Source organism: Lepisma saccharinum, chromosome 5 (genome assembly GCF_977018435.1).
Source record: "Lepisma saccharinum chromosome 5, izLepSacc3.1, whole genome shotgun sequence".
NCBI classification, from domain to species: domain Eukaryota; kingdom Metazoa; phylum Arthropoda; class Insecta; order Zygentoma; family Lepismatidae; genus Lepisma; species Lepisma saccharinum.
In genome coordinates this window covers 2,224,249-2,241,374 of record NC_139233.1, presented here as the reverse complement: position 1 = coordinate 2,241,374, position 17,126 = coordinate 2,224,249, and the positions used below count along the sequence as shown (strand labels likewise).

The window sequence follows — 17,126 nt, the reverse complement described above, 5'->3', positions numbered from 1 at the left end:
TCTCATTTTGCGTGTCTTATACACACAAGCGTGAAACATTTACTCGACAAGTTATGTTCTGGAATTCGACTTCTGTAGTATTCAAAACAAAAGTATTGTTAAAACAATTTGTACAGCTAAAATACTATTAAAGTAATTTACATGCGAACTATTAAACGATGATATTAATAATATGGAAAAGGAAGGAATATATACCTGAAATTCCATATTGTACTTGTGGCAATTTGAGCTTTCAATAAAAGTTTTGAATCTTCCTCATATTTTGAAAAAATCAACTAATTAAAAATAAGAATAAATTATTACATTAGTTTAGTTCTTAAAGGCATATTCAAATACAATCAAGCTTATTAATTATACCTGCACTAATATTTTATTATGGGAAATTTGAATATCAAAATAGATTATTGAAACTTCATTAAGATTGCAATATTTTAGGTTCATTCACTTACATAATTAAAAATAAACACTAGCAAAAGCATGAAAGATCTTCAGCTTATATTGTAAAAGAAATAGCGGATTTATTTAATATAGCTTAAGCATATTCGATACTGCCATCAGTTCTCAAAATACTAAAACATGTTGTGGGACCATGGTCATTTTTTCCAATTGACAGTATTATTTTATAATTACTCATTTTAATGCTGTATGAAACCGTGTTAACTATAATTCAGCTTTCAGTTTTCCAAAGATACTAAAATTTTAATATTTATTGTTGTTCATATTATTATTAGTATACTGAGGTTCAAGTTAGTTAAATAATACATTTCTAAAGGTGTGAACCCAACTCAATTAGAATTAATATATTCTAATGCCCACAACAATTTTATTTTGTGATTTAAGGTCTATTTGCGAATTCTATGAAAATATCTTAACATACTTACTTATATTTACGAGATTGGAAAGAAAACTTGCATGACTGAAAGGGAAGTAATTACACTTTTTTCGTAAGATTTCATTGGGTTTAAAGATGGCATCATAATAATTATAGTAATTCGAGTTCTAGGAAATATGTCCGCAATGTATTATCTACTAAAGCATACATACAATTTTCAGATATCTTCAGAACACAGCAGTGTTTGCCGTTACCAATTGTTTTATTATAAAATGAATGCACAATGTTTACTAAAGCAATTAGAGGAATTTGGACCCCATGCCACCCTCCTCTTGGTACCCTAACCTCCTTACAGTCTGACAATCTGGTTTCTTATAAACGTTGAATCTTTCAGTTTTTGAAGAAAATATGTAAACTCTATGTTTTTACTAATGGCAGTCCACCAATTCCCACTTCTAAACTTTCCTATCCACTAAAATAAGAAATTAAAATTTTGACAGCATAGCTCTTCTCTTGAGACACCAGGGACACTTTAAACACTTGGGCAACAATTCTGCACAAATCAGAGATTCCCCCACTTAAACGTCTGTTGTTTTTTAAATTAACTGTAAAATACTGTCCTTTTTTTTTTTTGGACAATAAAAATACTTCCATATCAAAACGTGGGAATTGATCCCGAAAATTTATATGAACACAGTGATGTCAAATTTCAATATGTAATAATTTTTTTCCCGCTAATTGCAACTTTTTAAGAAGTGGTGTCATAAATTATAATTTTAAATTACGTTGACTGAAACTTAACACCTTTTTTGGTCTTACTAATATTTCCTAAAACTGTGATAGTAGTAATAATACATAATACACATTTATTGCAGATTAACGTGATTTTCCTTTGCACAATTATTGCTTTGATATGCCATTTCAGAACCAAGGAATGAAATAAAGCTCCTACTAAGTTTCTTTGGGTAAGAAATGGCTTTTGTAAGGAAGATTATAAAGACAATCTAGGTTTTTTGAAATTTGAGAATCTTCCAGAGTTGAATTTATGACTTGCGGATAAAGGGATCAAGAGATATTCAACTACTACACTTTTTCTGAATATCCGTGTTTTGTTCGTGTGTTTTAACTTTTTAATATTCCTGCCCTCGCCATAAGGAAGGAAAAATTAAATTTACAAGCTTTATAATAACAAAAGGCCTGAAATACTAATCACAAAACTGTGTCAATTGCAGTTATTACTATATATAATGTTGCTCTCTATACAGACATTGATTAACAGCTATCCAATGGTTTGCATTGTGATATTTTCAAGTGGCCCTACTCTATATTTTTCACATATTCTGGACATTATGTTTCATTATTCATTGCAAAGTACTGACATCTTTTACATGTGCCTCATCAAATTCTACATTCTTATGTCATGTAATACACATTGATCTTTGCCTCCGAAATACATTTGGATCACACTTTCTAAACTATGTTTTATTTACAAACGCCTGCGCTACTCAAAAACAGTTCGGTTCCCATTTAGAACTTGTGCCTCATGTACGCATACAGGAGCCAGACAACTGTATTTAATACAATCAACAAAACAGAAAAAAATCCTAACATACAAGAGAACAGAATTAAACACCATACGAATATGACAGGACGATACAAATACCATGACTTCCATAGTATAGCACAACACAGTTCAACAAACATGATCCATCTTCAAACCACTCATACACATGGGATAAAATTGCATTTTGAAATTCACACACCACAACGACCATCTTTCTTTATGGTATTGCATTATAAAAATATTAAAAATCAAAAATTATCTTGGTATACATTGTTAGATTATGATTGATTTGTGTTTTTATTTCAACAAATTATAGCAGTTTTGAAAAACAGAAATTGCAGAAAATAAAATTTGTGGGGAAAATATAAAACATTTACATGATAACATATTTAAAATGACTATCCCCGTATAAAATTCATGTCTTGAAATACCCTATCCACTAAGTGCAAATGAATTTACATATTGCAAAATATATTTTCATGTACTACAACCACATTTTATTTCTTTCCTTGCATAAGTTGCCACACTCGATATAACCATTATTGCCAACATATTATTATATATTGTTGTTTTTAGATGTTTAAAAGAGACTGCAGAGATCGTACTAATGAAACACTACTTTGATTTGCTTTCTAAAACAATATTTTGGAATGGTCTGCAACAATACTTTAGCTTTTCCATAAATATAAATACCTCCATCAGCATGTTATTGTGATAGCTACATGTAACTTCACTATCAGACTGATACAAATTAATGTTTACATAATCTGCACACGTCCCACCATTTCTGAGCAATCCTACAGAGGGAAAGTTCAACTTTCCTCGAATAAATAAAACCTATTCACAATGTCATATAAATTAAATATACAGGCACTTTCACCTACTTCTTTATTGATCATTCCCAAAGTTCTACTACCTTATATACAAACACCCTGTTAACATATTGCATCAATTTTATTTGTAAATCGACACCAGACTGTATTTTTGTGGCACGTTGGAAAATATTACGAGGGATTAGACCTTTCTGTGATATTAAGTGTTCACGTTAATTTAGCCCTTGATGAAGCATGTGGGATGAATTTCTTCCAGGGTCTGGCTTCTATTTTAGGTGTTCGAAATTGTTCCCAATTCTTGTGTGAACTTTGCCTGTACAGGATTTTGGAACTTGCTGAATCTGGTTTGTTCTTAATTTTGTTGAAGCAGAACATTTGATAACATTGTACAGTCTTTAGCCAAATTTTAATCCATGCAAACCTACATTGTTATTTTAAGGCGAAGAGTGACAGTTTCGCACCAGGTATTCAATTATTTCAATATCGTCTGAATGCACACTGCTACTAAAATACAAATTAAATACAAAAACAGAGTGTGAATTTCTTCCCATGTTGCAAGTGGAAGCAGTTTTCCAAGTTTATTATTAAGCTAGATACGATCTGTAGAACAAGTTTCAGCATAATCCGTTGCTTTGAACAGGTTTCAGAGGGCTCAAAGTAGGGAAACTTTAATTATGGTCACCCTGTATTTCATCTACCAATAAGTAAAGGAAAAAAAATACAACCAAGTCATGCTGAAAATACATAGATACTTCCTGGTGAGAGCTAATGGAATTGATTTCCAGAAAAACCCATTGTAGTGTCAGCCATATGGATGCTGGATGCACCAAATTTACAAGATAGCATGACAAAAGTACACTCTTCAAGGATTTGTAATCCCCATATCCCAATTTTGAAAAAAAAAGAATGAAAATATGCAACACATTTAAAAAAAAATGTAATTTTAAAAAATTAGGTTTTGTGCTCGACCACTAATTTTCGTACATTGTAAACAAGCTTTTTCAAAAAAATATTTGTCATGATTACATGTAAAAGTAAACATATGAGGAAGAAACAGTTACTGAAAAGTAATACCCATTCATATGTTCCATTTTAAATAACATTGCATGCATTTTCTTGGAAAAAATTGACATTTACAAAATGTGTTCCTTAAAAATAGAAACCAGACTGGCTGTTTTGTCATTTCGGTATGGCATATTTTCATATGTATATAAATGAACTGAAATATCACTTGTAGTGTTCAAAAACTTCAAATGGTTTATTTAATTACGGATTTTTAAAATTGTATTCACATGTACAGAGTGGCCCGTAAGTCCCTACCCATTCACATATTTTATGTGTCCAGTGTATCTGTGTACGGTCCTTCATTCTGGCTGCATAATGCAATGCCATATTATGAGAGACACTTTTCGCAACATAGCAGGGGTTATTGTTCCAAATGCTGCTGTAACAACCAATCATTGGAATTATTATTTCGACACAATGTCCTTTATGTATCCCCAAAGAGAGTTATCAGTTGTTGCCAAGTCCGGACTTTCATAGGAGCCGGGGATACTTTAGAACCACAACCTATCCATTTGTTAGGATAAGTGTCATTGAAATATTAACGCACACAGAGGGCATAATGAGCAGGAGAGCTATCTTGTTCAAACCAAACCTCATCTCTGATTCCAAGTTCATCGAGTTTCGGTATAAACCATTGTTGTAACATATTGAGATACGGTTTACTGGCCCATGAACAGGGCATCGCATAATATTATGCGTAACAGCACACAGAAAACTCTATACACTAGATACATAAGATATATGAATGGGTAGGGACTTACGGGCCACCCTGTATAATAATAAATAAATGAGCCTCCTTCTCCATGCTTTCTCACCCTCACTTATACAGACAGCATCATTGGGTAGAATACAGATATTTTCTAGGTACACAAATAAGCCTTTAAAAGAATGGAAACATAATAGAAATTCACCAGCTGATTTGTCAAATTTAGAAATAATCCATATTCTGCAATCAATTATTAGATTTTTCGGATTAAGAACAATAATAATTGAACTTATAAGAAACTACTACTAGTATTGTTATTTATTAATATTAACATTGTGGCCAGGAAAAAAAATAAAAAAACATACATTATGTGGGGCCCTAATTCCACACCCCCTATATGCCTTCATGGCATGGTGCAAAGCACAAGGGAGCACTTTACATTATGCAGAGAAAACAAATTAAAATTCACACTGAAAAGAATTATAAAATCCTATTTTAATGTCGAAAGAAACTACACTTGCACCGTTAAAAAACAAACTGTACCCTCAGTTTCAATTCTGCTTCACTAGGCATCAAAATTAAGTGAAAACACTCTCACATTATCACATTTAAAGATTCATTTTCATGATACTTTATTGGGAAAGCAGCAAAAATTATCATCATTCCCCATCACAGTCAAGGCCAACTTACCAACCAGTTTTCATTGTTATCTGTTTTTTTTTTGTTCAACTCAACATGCCACTTTATTTGATAATCACAAAGATAAAATAATTAGTTGATAGAGGCAGAACATTTAACATTACCAAAACATAAAATTAAAAATTATTTCAAAGATGTGTTTCTTTGTCCAGCATGTAGAATATCTATCTGGTTGAATTTTCTTTAATTTAATAAACATTGTAGTCTTTAATTTGCATATCAAAAATCTACATTTTTAATACAGAATATGCAAAAACTTATACATATTTACTTTTTCTTGTGCTGAAATAGTTTCTATGAAATTAAAACAAGTAGCGGCAGTCAAAGTTAAAATTTCAACCAAACAGAGCTTTTACACATCGTAACCGTTGAACTTAATAAGAACATGACAAACACATATGTATGTTTAATATGCTTAACAACTTTCATTCCAATATGTAACACTATAACCAATCAATAACAAATAAAAAAAGGCCGTCTATAAGAAAATAACGACACACACCATAACTGACAAAACATGCATCCTCACAAATACACGACGAGTGAACTCCACACTCTCACAAAACATCACATCATATTTTTGAGACACTAAGATAAAAAATATTTTTCTTCCATGAGTATAGATATTGTTTATTTTTAGGGAAAGGATAAGCGTACAATGTGCAGAGTACAATCATACTCCCGTTATTTTGTTTGGCATGGTATCAAGGTTGCCAACTCCCCTTTTCTAAAATCTATAGCTTATTTAGTTTTGGTCAAAAATTTATGAAGATAATGATTTTTCGTCCAAAAAATATGCTCATGTAGGCACATTGGACAATTTAATGTATATTTCTTTTGAAATTCAATGTAGTAATACATAAAAGTTCTTACAGATATGCCAATGGAGAAAATTTTTGAATGCAAAATAAGTTTTAGACCAAACACTGGTAACATATCAAGGGTGTTGGCAACCCTACATGGTTGTTTATTAAACGTCCATCGACATGTACATGGTACATTAACAAGTGGCAGTACATGGCCCATGTTGTGATCATGGGTTTGAAGATGATACAATGAGCAGGCAGTATTGCCTTATGGAAATTCAATAAATACATTCTTCACAGTTCCTTGTATTGTATATACTTTTTTTTTTCTGCTACACATGCACTACATAAAACCACAAGAAAAACACACCGGAAAACTTTGCCAGAAATATCTTTTCACGGGATACCAAGTTCCTCTTTCCTGAGACGGTGCAGTCTCGAGGGTTTGGAGGAGATTGCCTTCGTGGTAGCGACTAGCTTCGCGGCTGTTCACTTCGTAGTCTTCTCGTCCGCTGCTTCCTGAATGCATGGGCAGACAATGGCGACTCTCGACAGATGGAAAAAAATCTTGCTTGTGTTACATTCGCCATCCACTAGGTGTCTTCCAAGTTGGCCTCACTATAGACCCCTACCACGAGAGGCATTAATAAGTCAAGAATGAATAACGTAAACTCTGTCGTCAGTGCAATATTTGTAAATGGGAAAGGTAATATTGGGATATCGATGATTAACACTTTCTCTACCAGAGTGGTCGCACCAATTTTTACTCCTGCGCCAAAGTGCTTATTGGACTTTATTTTGCAAGTTCAAAAATTTCCCTTTTTTCCTGTAAAAAACTGAACAGCCAAAACACTTTTATGTGCACTTGAGTCCCCACGCCATGCGCATCATTGTTATACTCGTGACTGAGGACCCGCTAGGAACAGCAAAGTCAAGTCGCATGTTTCGGTCATACTGACCAACATGGCGTGATGGCTGCATGCCAGTTTCAGTCATTAACACCGACGTGGCAGAGAACATGTTAAACAATGGTCGTTGTAATAGGCTAAGAAGCCAAAGGTATAAGATGAATCCTGGTCATTCATGAAAGTATCATTGTGTTTTATCGTAAATCATCGTGATTAACCTAACACGTAGAAAAGTGGGGTTCCTAATGTCCTGGATTTTCTGGGAAATCCCGGAATAGTATAATTTGTCCCAGTATCACGAAAAGTTTCCTTGGGATGCATTAATGTCCCAGAATAGATCAAGAAAGTAAGAATGATTAAGACCATACTTTCATGAATTTTGCTATTTATTAATTACTTTCCTTTTCACAAACCCATTACGTAAGGTACAAAATGGTTTTCTGAAAATTCCTTTTAAGCCTTGAATTTTTGTGACTTTTGTTGCAAAAACGTGTCTTCTAAAATTAGGCTGCAAGATGGTGATTTCACTTTCCTCAGTGTCCTTGAAAATCGTTTCTGAAATACCCTACAATAATTATGGTGTGCATACATACATACTACTATGTAGGGTCTAGCCCCCCCACCCTTGGCTTTCCAATTGGCTTCCAGTCAGTGACGTCCCCTAGATTTTTTGCTCATGAAATATAGCAACCCTACAGAAAAGCAATGTAAAATTATCAATATAGAAAAAATAGGATGCGAACTCATGAAAATCATTGGATTCTTTGTGAATAGACCATTATTTAAAAGTAATGAGTTACTTGTAACAGATCCACAATCAACAATTCCCTTCACAAGTAACACAATTAAGTTACTTTTCCATGCATTTCAACAGTAAAAGTTTGATTCAAGAAGTGATGCTATTCCTTATACAGTACCCTGTGCTTTGAGGTTAGAAAGGGGTGAGGGGATAAGGCTCTACATATTCTAAATCTCAGCCATACTGGAGGTGATGTGATCAGCACCACACCTGACTACCCCCACCATCCCCATACAGGCACCCACTGATCAGAGGCTGGGTGAACCCCAGAGTTGCTATATGTAAGGACACTGTTGGAAAAATTCCCACCCACAACCACCCACCTCAAGAATCTAAGCCAGGTCTCCTGCACGGCATTAAATGTCCTACCAACTGGACCAGTGCGCTTCTTGATAAAAATGCATATAAAGTATTAGACGTGAAGTTTTTGCGTGATGAAATGTCCACATGTGTTTTACGTAGAATTTTCTTAACTCTAGAGATATTATGTTTATTATAATTTGATGCAATTTAGGTTTATTTTTATAGATGGTTATCAGTACAAGGAAAATAGCCAAGATGGTTACCAGTACAAAGAAGGTCTCTCCAAAGGTGCAGTGTAATTAAGGGGTCTCAAGTTCCATACCCGATGGAGGCACATAGTGGTTCAGATTCCACTTTAAACTATAGGCCTAGTCCTGATTAGCCTATACGTGTGCATAAAGTAGACTTACTCAACAACAAAATAGCCTTGTGTTTAGGCCGGGGGGGGGGGGGGGGTGAGAGACTAATGACATGAGCTGTGATCTTTGTGATGTCAGCGATGTTGGCGACATCTAACCATTGGTACAAGGAGTTATTGGTCAGGTTGCTTCTCTACTGGCATGCTAGATGGCAGTGAAGGCCGTTTGTTCTAGAGCCTCTTTTTATAGCACAACGTGCTACCAACTTAATATTCTGACGTCAGAGGTAGTGCGACTATGTTGTTAGTTTAGTTCCTTAAGGGTGGGTTCTCTTAGCATAAATACCCTGCAAATGTATTATTTATACTAAGTGAACAAAACCTAAGAAGCCTAACCTAACAAATTAATCACTTAGCGTTACAATGAAAGCTTTCTGTGGTGACGTCAGAACAGAAGATTGGCAGCGCGTTGTGCGATAAGACACACCCTTTCTTTGTCTACGCTGCTTTTTTTTTCGTTTGTTTGTTTGCTGGTGACACTCAAACATCGTGCTTAGATCAAAGCGAAAGTTCTCATTCACGTGCTGAAAAATCTTCATATTATTGCCTATTTGTGTATTTGGTTTTGTTGTCGTGTTTTTCCTAACGAGATTACATTCGCTTGTATTTGTCCGTGTCCCAATTTTTTGTTTCGTGTTTGTCAACTCTACGATTTGTGGAAATAACTTGTTGCCATGGAAGAGATTGTAAACTGGCTGAGCAGCAAAAATTATTTTGATTCCCAACAGATCCTTATATATGCATAAATCATTGATACTCCCTAAACAAATAAACAAATGGTGGGTTAAATATAACTTTTATGGTAAAATATCAGTATAATCGGCCTGATAAATCTAATAAAAATTCACATTTTACATCCCGTTTCTGGTTTTTTAACAGACTGCCATCTATCGTTGAAAAAAGGAACAACGTATGGTTGGGAGAGTAGTTCATCGTACCAATGGATAGATGTCGCTAGTGAACAAAGACCACAGAATTTAACCAAGAGATGACGGATTTCTCTTGGTTATTTGTCTATGGTTTAGGCACACAGAAGAGGAGAAGTACTACGAAAAAATTTACATGGAAAGTGTAGACTCAACAAAGACTTTGTAAGTCTCATATAACTCCATGCTGGGAGATACTAGGTAATATTGATGTCATCAGTACTTTAGGATTCCATTGCAGTAGCACTGACCTAGAATTTCCTCCCAGATAAAACAGTGGAAGCCAAAACTCGGGTGAAACCAGGGCTGGCTTATTAGCCCAGTTGGTAGAGCAATGGCAAAGTAAAGATCTGGTTAAAGACTTGGTGGTCATGATTGCATTCTTTATCTTAAATTCGTCAGAGTGGTTAGCACATCACGCTACGACGCCAGGGGTTCCGGGTTCGAATCCTGACCTGGGCATAGACGTTCGCGAGTGTCCATTCATCAATTTCATCATATCATCACTCATCTCCATCTTCGCGAATTAGCCAAAAGTGGCACAAAAAGCGAAGTAAAATAAAGCAAATCAATCAATTTATCTTAAATTCGTTCATAAAGAAAATTGCATAATTCTACAGAACAGCACATCAAATGTTAATTTCTGATGTTTTAGTCTACCTAAATAGGATTTCAAGTGTTACACTGGTGTAAATAACTCGCTTTTGTACCTCGCTTGTAACACTGTAACAAGAGCATCGGGAATACTTGAGTGCGAGAGGTGCAACTTGCAGCTGCCTTAGCAGACTGGTATACACTCCTTTCAGCATAAATTGTATGCCAGGACTATCTAACCCCAGTTTCTGCCATTATAAGTCCTATTCAGTACTTGTTGTTCAGAGAAACAAATCAATGATGCACTCTTCAACACACCCCACACCCAATATTAAACTGAGTTTGGTACAACCTGTCATGCTTCCCTTGCTAGTGATCGCTCGACAGTTTCCGTGCCAATGAGAAACGAGGAAAAAATAGTCTACTAGGCAGCGAGGAGCAAATGGAAGACTGAAGAGAAGTGCTTTGAAAGATGCTGTTGCTACGTTGCGGTCCACCTCCACTGTTTTGTTTGTGTGTGGAAGAAGCTTGCTTTGTAAACGTGATGCTGATTAGTGTGCTGTTGAATTTGTGCATTCCCTTATGTGCAGCTCCCCCAATGTGGGGTTTCACTCTGTTACCCAATGGTCTTTCTGACCATTACGAGCTGCTGAAGGAACTTCATTCCCTATTGGCGATCCCAACTAAGAGTTCAGTATGGGCTCTTGCTTTTGTAACCTCCATCTCCAAAACGAGTGTTGTTATCAGAAAGGAAAATCATTAACAGTCGAGGAGATGATAATAAATATGCAATAAGCACAAGGAACATAAGGTTTCGATGCTCTACGCCTTCTTTTTCAATTCAGACCATTCGATAAAGACGTATTACTTTATTGTTTTTTTAACGTGGTTGGGGTGTTAAAAATAACAGCCTGATGGCTGTTGCCAATCGCTGCAAACACGTCCTTGGAAGAGAAAAGAGGGCGGGAAATGTCCAGGCAAAAGTTCGTCAATAGACTCCCGTGGGCGTAAAGTAGTTTATTGTTTATGTGCACAGGTTCTCACTGTGAATTTCTCCTCAAGGAGTTAATTATTATTATACGTTCAATGCGCGTACCATGTGGCAACACTGTCACCATAAGCCCCACACTGAACTCACTGGGCTCACCAATAGCATACAGCAACTGAAGACAGTGCAGCAACTACATCCAATGTTTTCTCTCGAGCCACTCAAACTACAGGTATTATAATATCTGGATTAATTTGTTCATAAATATCTGTGTATATATTTGTAAACGAAAACTCTCTTACACTCGGTGCTAAGTTATGTAGATGCTGTTGCCAATACACTAATATCATCTGCTTCACCACAAAAGCAAGCAAGAAACCTGTGCATCAGCAGGGCAAAAGTCGTTACACGCAGGCCATTGACCTTATCAGCAACGGTGTGGCAAGCTGGTGGTCAGTTTGCTGACATGGTTGATTTTCACTGGCACGGCTTCAGGAGGAAAGAAAGAGGAGAGGAGAGGGGAGGGGAGAGTTGGGGAAGTTAGGTTTCTTTCAAATTGTCTTACTTGTCAGCCATAATGTTTCTGAGGAAAGTACTCTGCCATTCTTTACAGGCTTCATGCTCAGTAAAACTATTATTTTCTAAACATACGGCATTACTGTTACAGCTAAAGATACAATTTGGGGAATGTGATACTAAATCAAATACACTGAATAAAGTAACATCTTACTTTAATCCCCAAAACTTAAAAACTCTGACTGAGGCGATACCAATGCAACACTCATTGATACTTTTCCTGCATTTTGGACTTTTGCAGGATCAGCAAAAATTACGTTATGCAAAGTTCAAAATTACCAGCGATTTTGCCCCAATGTTGTGGGGAAAAACTGTATTTTGTGATTTCATAACAGGTATTTTGATATTCTGATAAATTGATGCTTATAATTGAAGTGGAATACCAACCCACTAATATTAATTAATATTTTGAATCACTTTTAATGAGGTGACCAGACGTATTAGATTTTGGGGACATATTAGCCGGTAAGTCCCTTTTTTAGAGTCTGCCCAAATATTTTTAAACATAAAATGGGACACCAAAACGTCCCTTTTTTGTGACTGACTTATTGGGATAGAATTACTCTAACAATATAGCTTCTCTACTATTACTAGGAATTATGGCAGATAAGCATTCAGTCATTCATATCTTCACCACCGAGGTTACATGGGAGCATAAGCAGCGACTGATACACCAACTTTCGTCGTTCTGCTTGCTGACAAGAAGAAATCGACGGCAGGTCTGTTTTGTAAACATGCTTAGCTAACGTGTAGTGCTTTGCATTAGATTGTTATACCAAATATTCGTGACCTTTATTGCTTTATATAAATACCGGCCACCAATTTGAAATTGCAAACACATATGATTTCGTTAAAAGGGATTCAGTGCAGGTGTGATTCTGCTAGGAACTACATTTATTTTTCAAAGATAAGTATTTATGACGAAACAATTTTTATATGAAAATGTGTATATTTAGTTGTCCCATTTTTCCTTCAGGAATATATGAAAATGTCCCCTTTAGTTGTTTTAAAAATCTGGTCACATTACCTTTAATTGTTACAATTTTCTAGCACTGGTATCTGTTCAAAGTGGTATGGGCTCAGTCTTAATAAAAACCTAACTTGATAGCAAACACCCACCTGAGATTACAGCCAACATATCTGCCGGAAGAGACCCTCTACGTCTCACTAAACCTTGCTCGACTCCTTGTTCTTGAGACGCCAGTGTGTACGATTTCCGAGGGAAAATGTCTCTCCAGTAACGCCACATGCCACTCACTGTATTTTCCGTTCTCCATGCTTCAGAGCTTGGACCGAGTTCTGACAACATTTTCCTACTCAGCACTGCCGAGAAAAGCTCGGGACCTCCGGAACTGCGCCTGCGCAGAAGTTTCTTCCGGGAAGCCCTGCCCCCGCTGGACCCAGCGTTGCCGTTCTTCAGTGCACTTAGTTCTCCCGATGAATATCTTACGGAGTCACTTACTTCGGAAGCACCCTGTGTCAGTTCGGTAGGAACAGAACCACGTCGGACATGAAGACGATATTGGGAGAATGGGTCTGCCTCCTTAACATTAAGAAGTCCAACGTTAACATCACCACTTAGCCTTCGCTGGATGTCTTCCACACTTGGGTAATTTTCTTTATCATTATCTTTCCCTGGAAGGAAATGTGCCATTATTGTTAAACATTTTGGACATCTTGCAAAGAGAAATTTACATTTTTTTCTGTTCAATATAGTTTACATGAATTGAAGCACAGGTAAATATTGTGTAGTGCTCATGATTATAACAACACAATACATGCTTTGCCAGAGTATGACAACCCTGCTCCATCCCTTTTTCTGCTAATGCCGATCTTTGTGTCGGAGGGGTTAGCACAGTATTCTATGGCACCAGGGGACCCAGGTTCGAATCCCAAACTGGGCATGGGTGTAAGTGCCCCTTCATCAATTTCATTGTACAATAGATATATTTTTAAGTTTTGCTAGAAAAAAAAATGCACTGCCGAATTTTTAGCGAAGATTTAATTTGCATAATATCCTACATGTCTTTATCTATTTTTCCACATAGTTTCCGTGGTTATTTAAACATTTGTCATAACGTACGACAAGCTTTTGTAAACCCTCCCCATAGAATTCAGCCACCTCCAAGGCAAGCCATTCCCCAACTTCCATTGTCACTTCTTCCTCACTGCTGAAATGCTTTCAATGACAGCAAAGAGAGTGTGAATCCTCTGTTTTCATGGATTTTAACATCTACTGCATGCCCTAAATTGTTGCTGATTATACGAGGGCAAATCGAAAAGTCTTTGCATAATTTTATTTTCAGCCAAAATAATAAGCAGGCAGGGAAATCAAAATATAGGAATTGTTTTATGTACCTTGCACTATTTTGCCAGTCACCACAGCGGTTCAGGCATTTGTCCCATCGCAGCTACATATACTTATTTACTTAACAATCAAGGAAGATACCTGTTTGATTTTTGTTGTATGTTCATAACCTCAAGGAAATTTACCTTGATATTAATAAAAGTAATAAAGCTACTTTGATAGATCAAAGCGAATTGGCGTGTGCATCTGAAGGACATTTTCGGAGGTGGATGAGGATACCCCGACCGCCCATTGTCATGAAGGTCTTCGACCATTTTTGAACTCGCAACACCACTACCGCACACTTCTCAAAGTGAGACACTTACATACATCAGCTGCATTTCCCTATGGATCTTGATGGGCGTTCATCCCTTGCTCCATAGGAAACTAATAACACTTCACTGCTCATACGAAGTGGACATGTTGAGAAAAACCTATTGCATTGAATATATATATCTCGGTTTCCCGATCCCACTAATATTTCGGCTGAAAAAAAAAAATAGGTGCAAAGACTTTTCGTAGATCGCAGACCTGAGTGTGGCTCATCATGCACATTCTCCCGCCCATCCTTCAACATTCTCACCCATTTCTACACTTTGCTATCACTCATTGCATTGGAGATCTGGATCACTGACCTTATCTTAAAGTCAGGTGGCCCGCTCGACAATCTTAAACATTGCACTCACACAGTACAAAGCGCATACACTGACAAAATGGCTCCGAATGGTGTCTGCTTCTGTGCAAGGGATGCCGAGAGTCGCTGCAAATGCACAATACTACACCTGTGTGAGATATAACAAGTTATTTGGAAACTGACCTTACTTAAAAAATATGATTCATATCATCAATAGTCAAAGAGTAATGGAGCTTAAAGTTAATGATTTTCCAAATACAAGTTTTCTTGTCATTTTAATCTGCACAGATTTCGAAGTTAAATGAAATAGCTTCAGTGCTATGATAAGCTAGGATTAATCTCTAATCTTTGGGATTAGCCAAAAGTGGCAGAAAAGCAAAGTAAAAGAAACCAAATCAATCTTCCTGCTAAAGTCGCAGTGCACTTGCTACAGGTGAAAGCATTGCTACATCTTATCCCTTTTCTCGGTTTTCTTACTAAAGCAGCCTGCCTGATTGTGAGTATTCTCACTACAATGCTCAGCAGAATATTTATGGAGAAACATTGTCCTGCAGTATTCTCCTCTTATATTGTTCAATGAAAGGGCATGGCAAGGCCAAACTACCCTCTTTCTACTACACCCCAAGGTTTATACCTGTAGTTTCTCCTACATTGAGGCAAAGGTCACCATTTCCTGTTCAGGAGAATACAGTGTTTTTTTAAATAACCGAGATGAATCCCAATGAAATCCCAAACATAAAACTGCTTACTGTTTCCAATGTGCTTCAGATTTTATTGCAATTTAGTTCAGGTATTTAAAAGAATCAGTGTTCAGGGCTACCAACCAATGTGTATAAATAAGAACTATCATTTCAATAGCCCTCCTCCGTGGCCTTGCGGTCTAGGTGCTATGCTTTGGACTTCGACTGCAGGATCCATGGGTTCGGGTTCGAGTCTGCCTGGGTTCAGTCTCTAAGTTCTCGGCCTGTGTATAGGACCGGTGGCAGGCAACCCACCATCGTGAGGAAATTGGGGAGCTACGAGTGAGTAACGTAACCCAGTCACGGATATCTCCTATAACGGCTGGGGGTTCGACGTGCTGACCCCACGTCACCCCATTACCGGTTGAAGATCTCCACACCTCTAGGTAGGATTGTGGGAGGGAGACTGGCAGTCGGGAGATAGGCCTAGGCCCTTCAAGGGCTGTGACGAGTCACGGGTTATTTACAATTTCAATATAGTGACATATTTACATTTTTTTTTTAATCACAACCATTCATTCTTTGGATTACGTGGCAGAATAATAAAACATGGAAATCTGACTACATTTTACACTCAATTCTCCGAGTTAACTCATTTCTTGCTCTGAATATTCTGCTAGAATACTAATTAACTGAAATTGATTTCTGTTATTGACTATCAACATAAAAAGTTTATTGCTTTTTTACAATTTAAAATTAATAATGCAAATTTCCAGGAGGATGGAAAAAAGGGGGGGGGGGTTTGACTGACTCTCATGGTCCAGCAGCACTTTAAGGGTTCTCAACTCTCATAAAAGTTATAATACTTATTCTAAAGTTAAATACTATGTGGTCTGCTGGCTATGTACATATTCAAATTTGCACAATAAAATCTAGTGCACATTGCTAAATAATAAACACCACGTACATGCATTAAAAGCACAAAGTTTATGTGAATGTAGGGCTCCACACCTTCTTGATCTCCACTATAGTGCAGGTGATGTAATCAGCACCATGCTCTGGTCACCTTCCCCTACCGTACCTACTGATGAGAGGCTGAGTGAGGCTAGAGCAATAATGACAAAAATTCCCCATCTAAGATTCCTGGCTCTGAGAATCAAACCTGGGAGATGCCTACTGATTGATTGATTGACTCATGTTTTATTTTAATTGCTTTCCTTCCACTTTTGACTAATTGCGAAAATTAGGATGAGGGATGATGATATGATGGAATTGATGAAGGGACACTCACAAAGAACACATGGCCCAGGCTGGGATTCGAACCTGGGACCTGGCATCCTAGCATGCTCTGCTAACCACTCTGCCATGGCCCTACTGACTACACCAGAGAAGCATGCTAAACATGTGAAGGGGGAAAAGTTAGAATGAAAACTGGTTCAAAACCACAC

At 36.8% G+C, this 17,126-nt stretch overlaps 1 protein-coding gene across 6 annotated transcripts in view; it reads right to left on the bottom strand.

The window, feature by feature from the left end:
* Nucleotides 1-4,616: 4,616 nt before the first annotated feature.
* Nucleotides 4,617-17,126, bottom strand: part of LOC145987602 (uncharacterized) — a 616,185-nt gene continuing 603,675 nt past the window's right edge. For 5 of the 6 annotated variants that reach the window (XM_083121963.1, XM_083121968.1, XM_083121966.1 and 2 more), the window contains 2 exons: nucleotides 13,137-13,652; nucleotides 4,617-7,123 (listed from right to left, as the gene is read on the bottom strand). In XM_083121963.1, the coding sequence (XP_082978089.1) occupies nucleotides 7,083-7,123; nucleotides 13,137-13,652 (557 nt within the window). In that variant the 3' untranslated portion in view covers nucleotides 4,617-7,082. Of the gene's footprint in view, nucleotides 7,134-13,136; nucleotides 13,653-17,126 lie in introns of all 6 variants that reach the window. The other variant, XM_083121964.1, reaches the window with a different exon arrangement.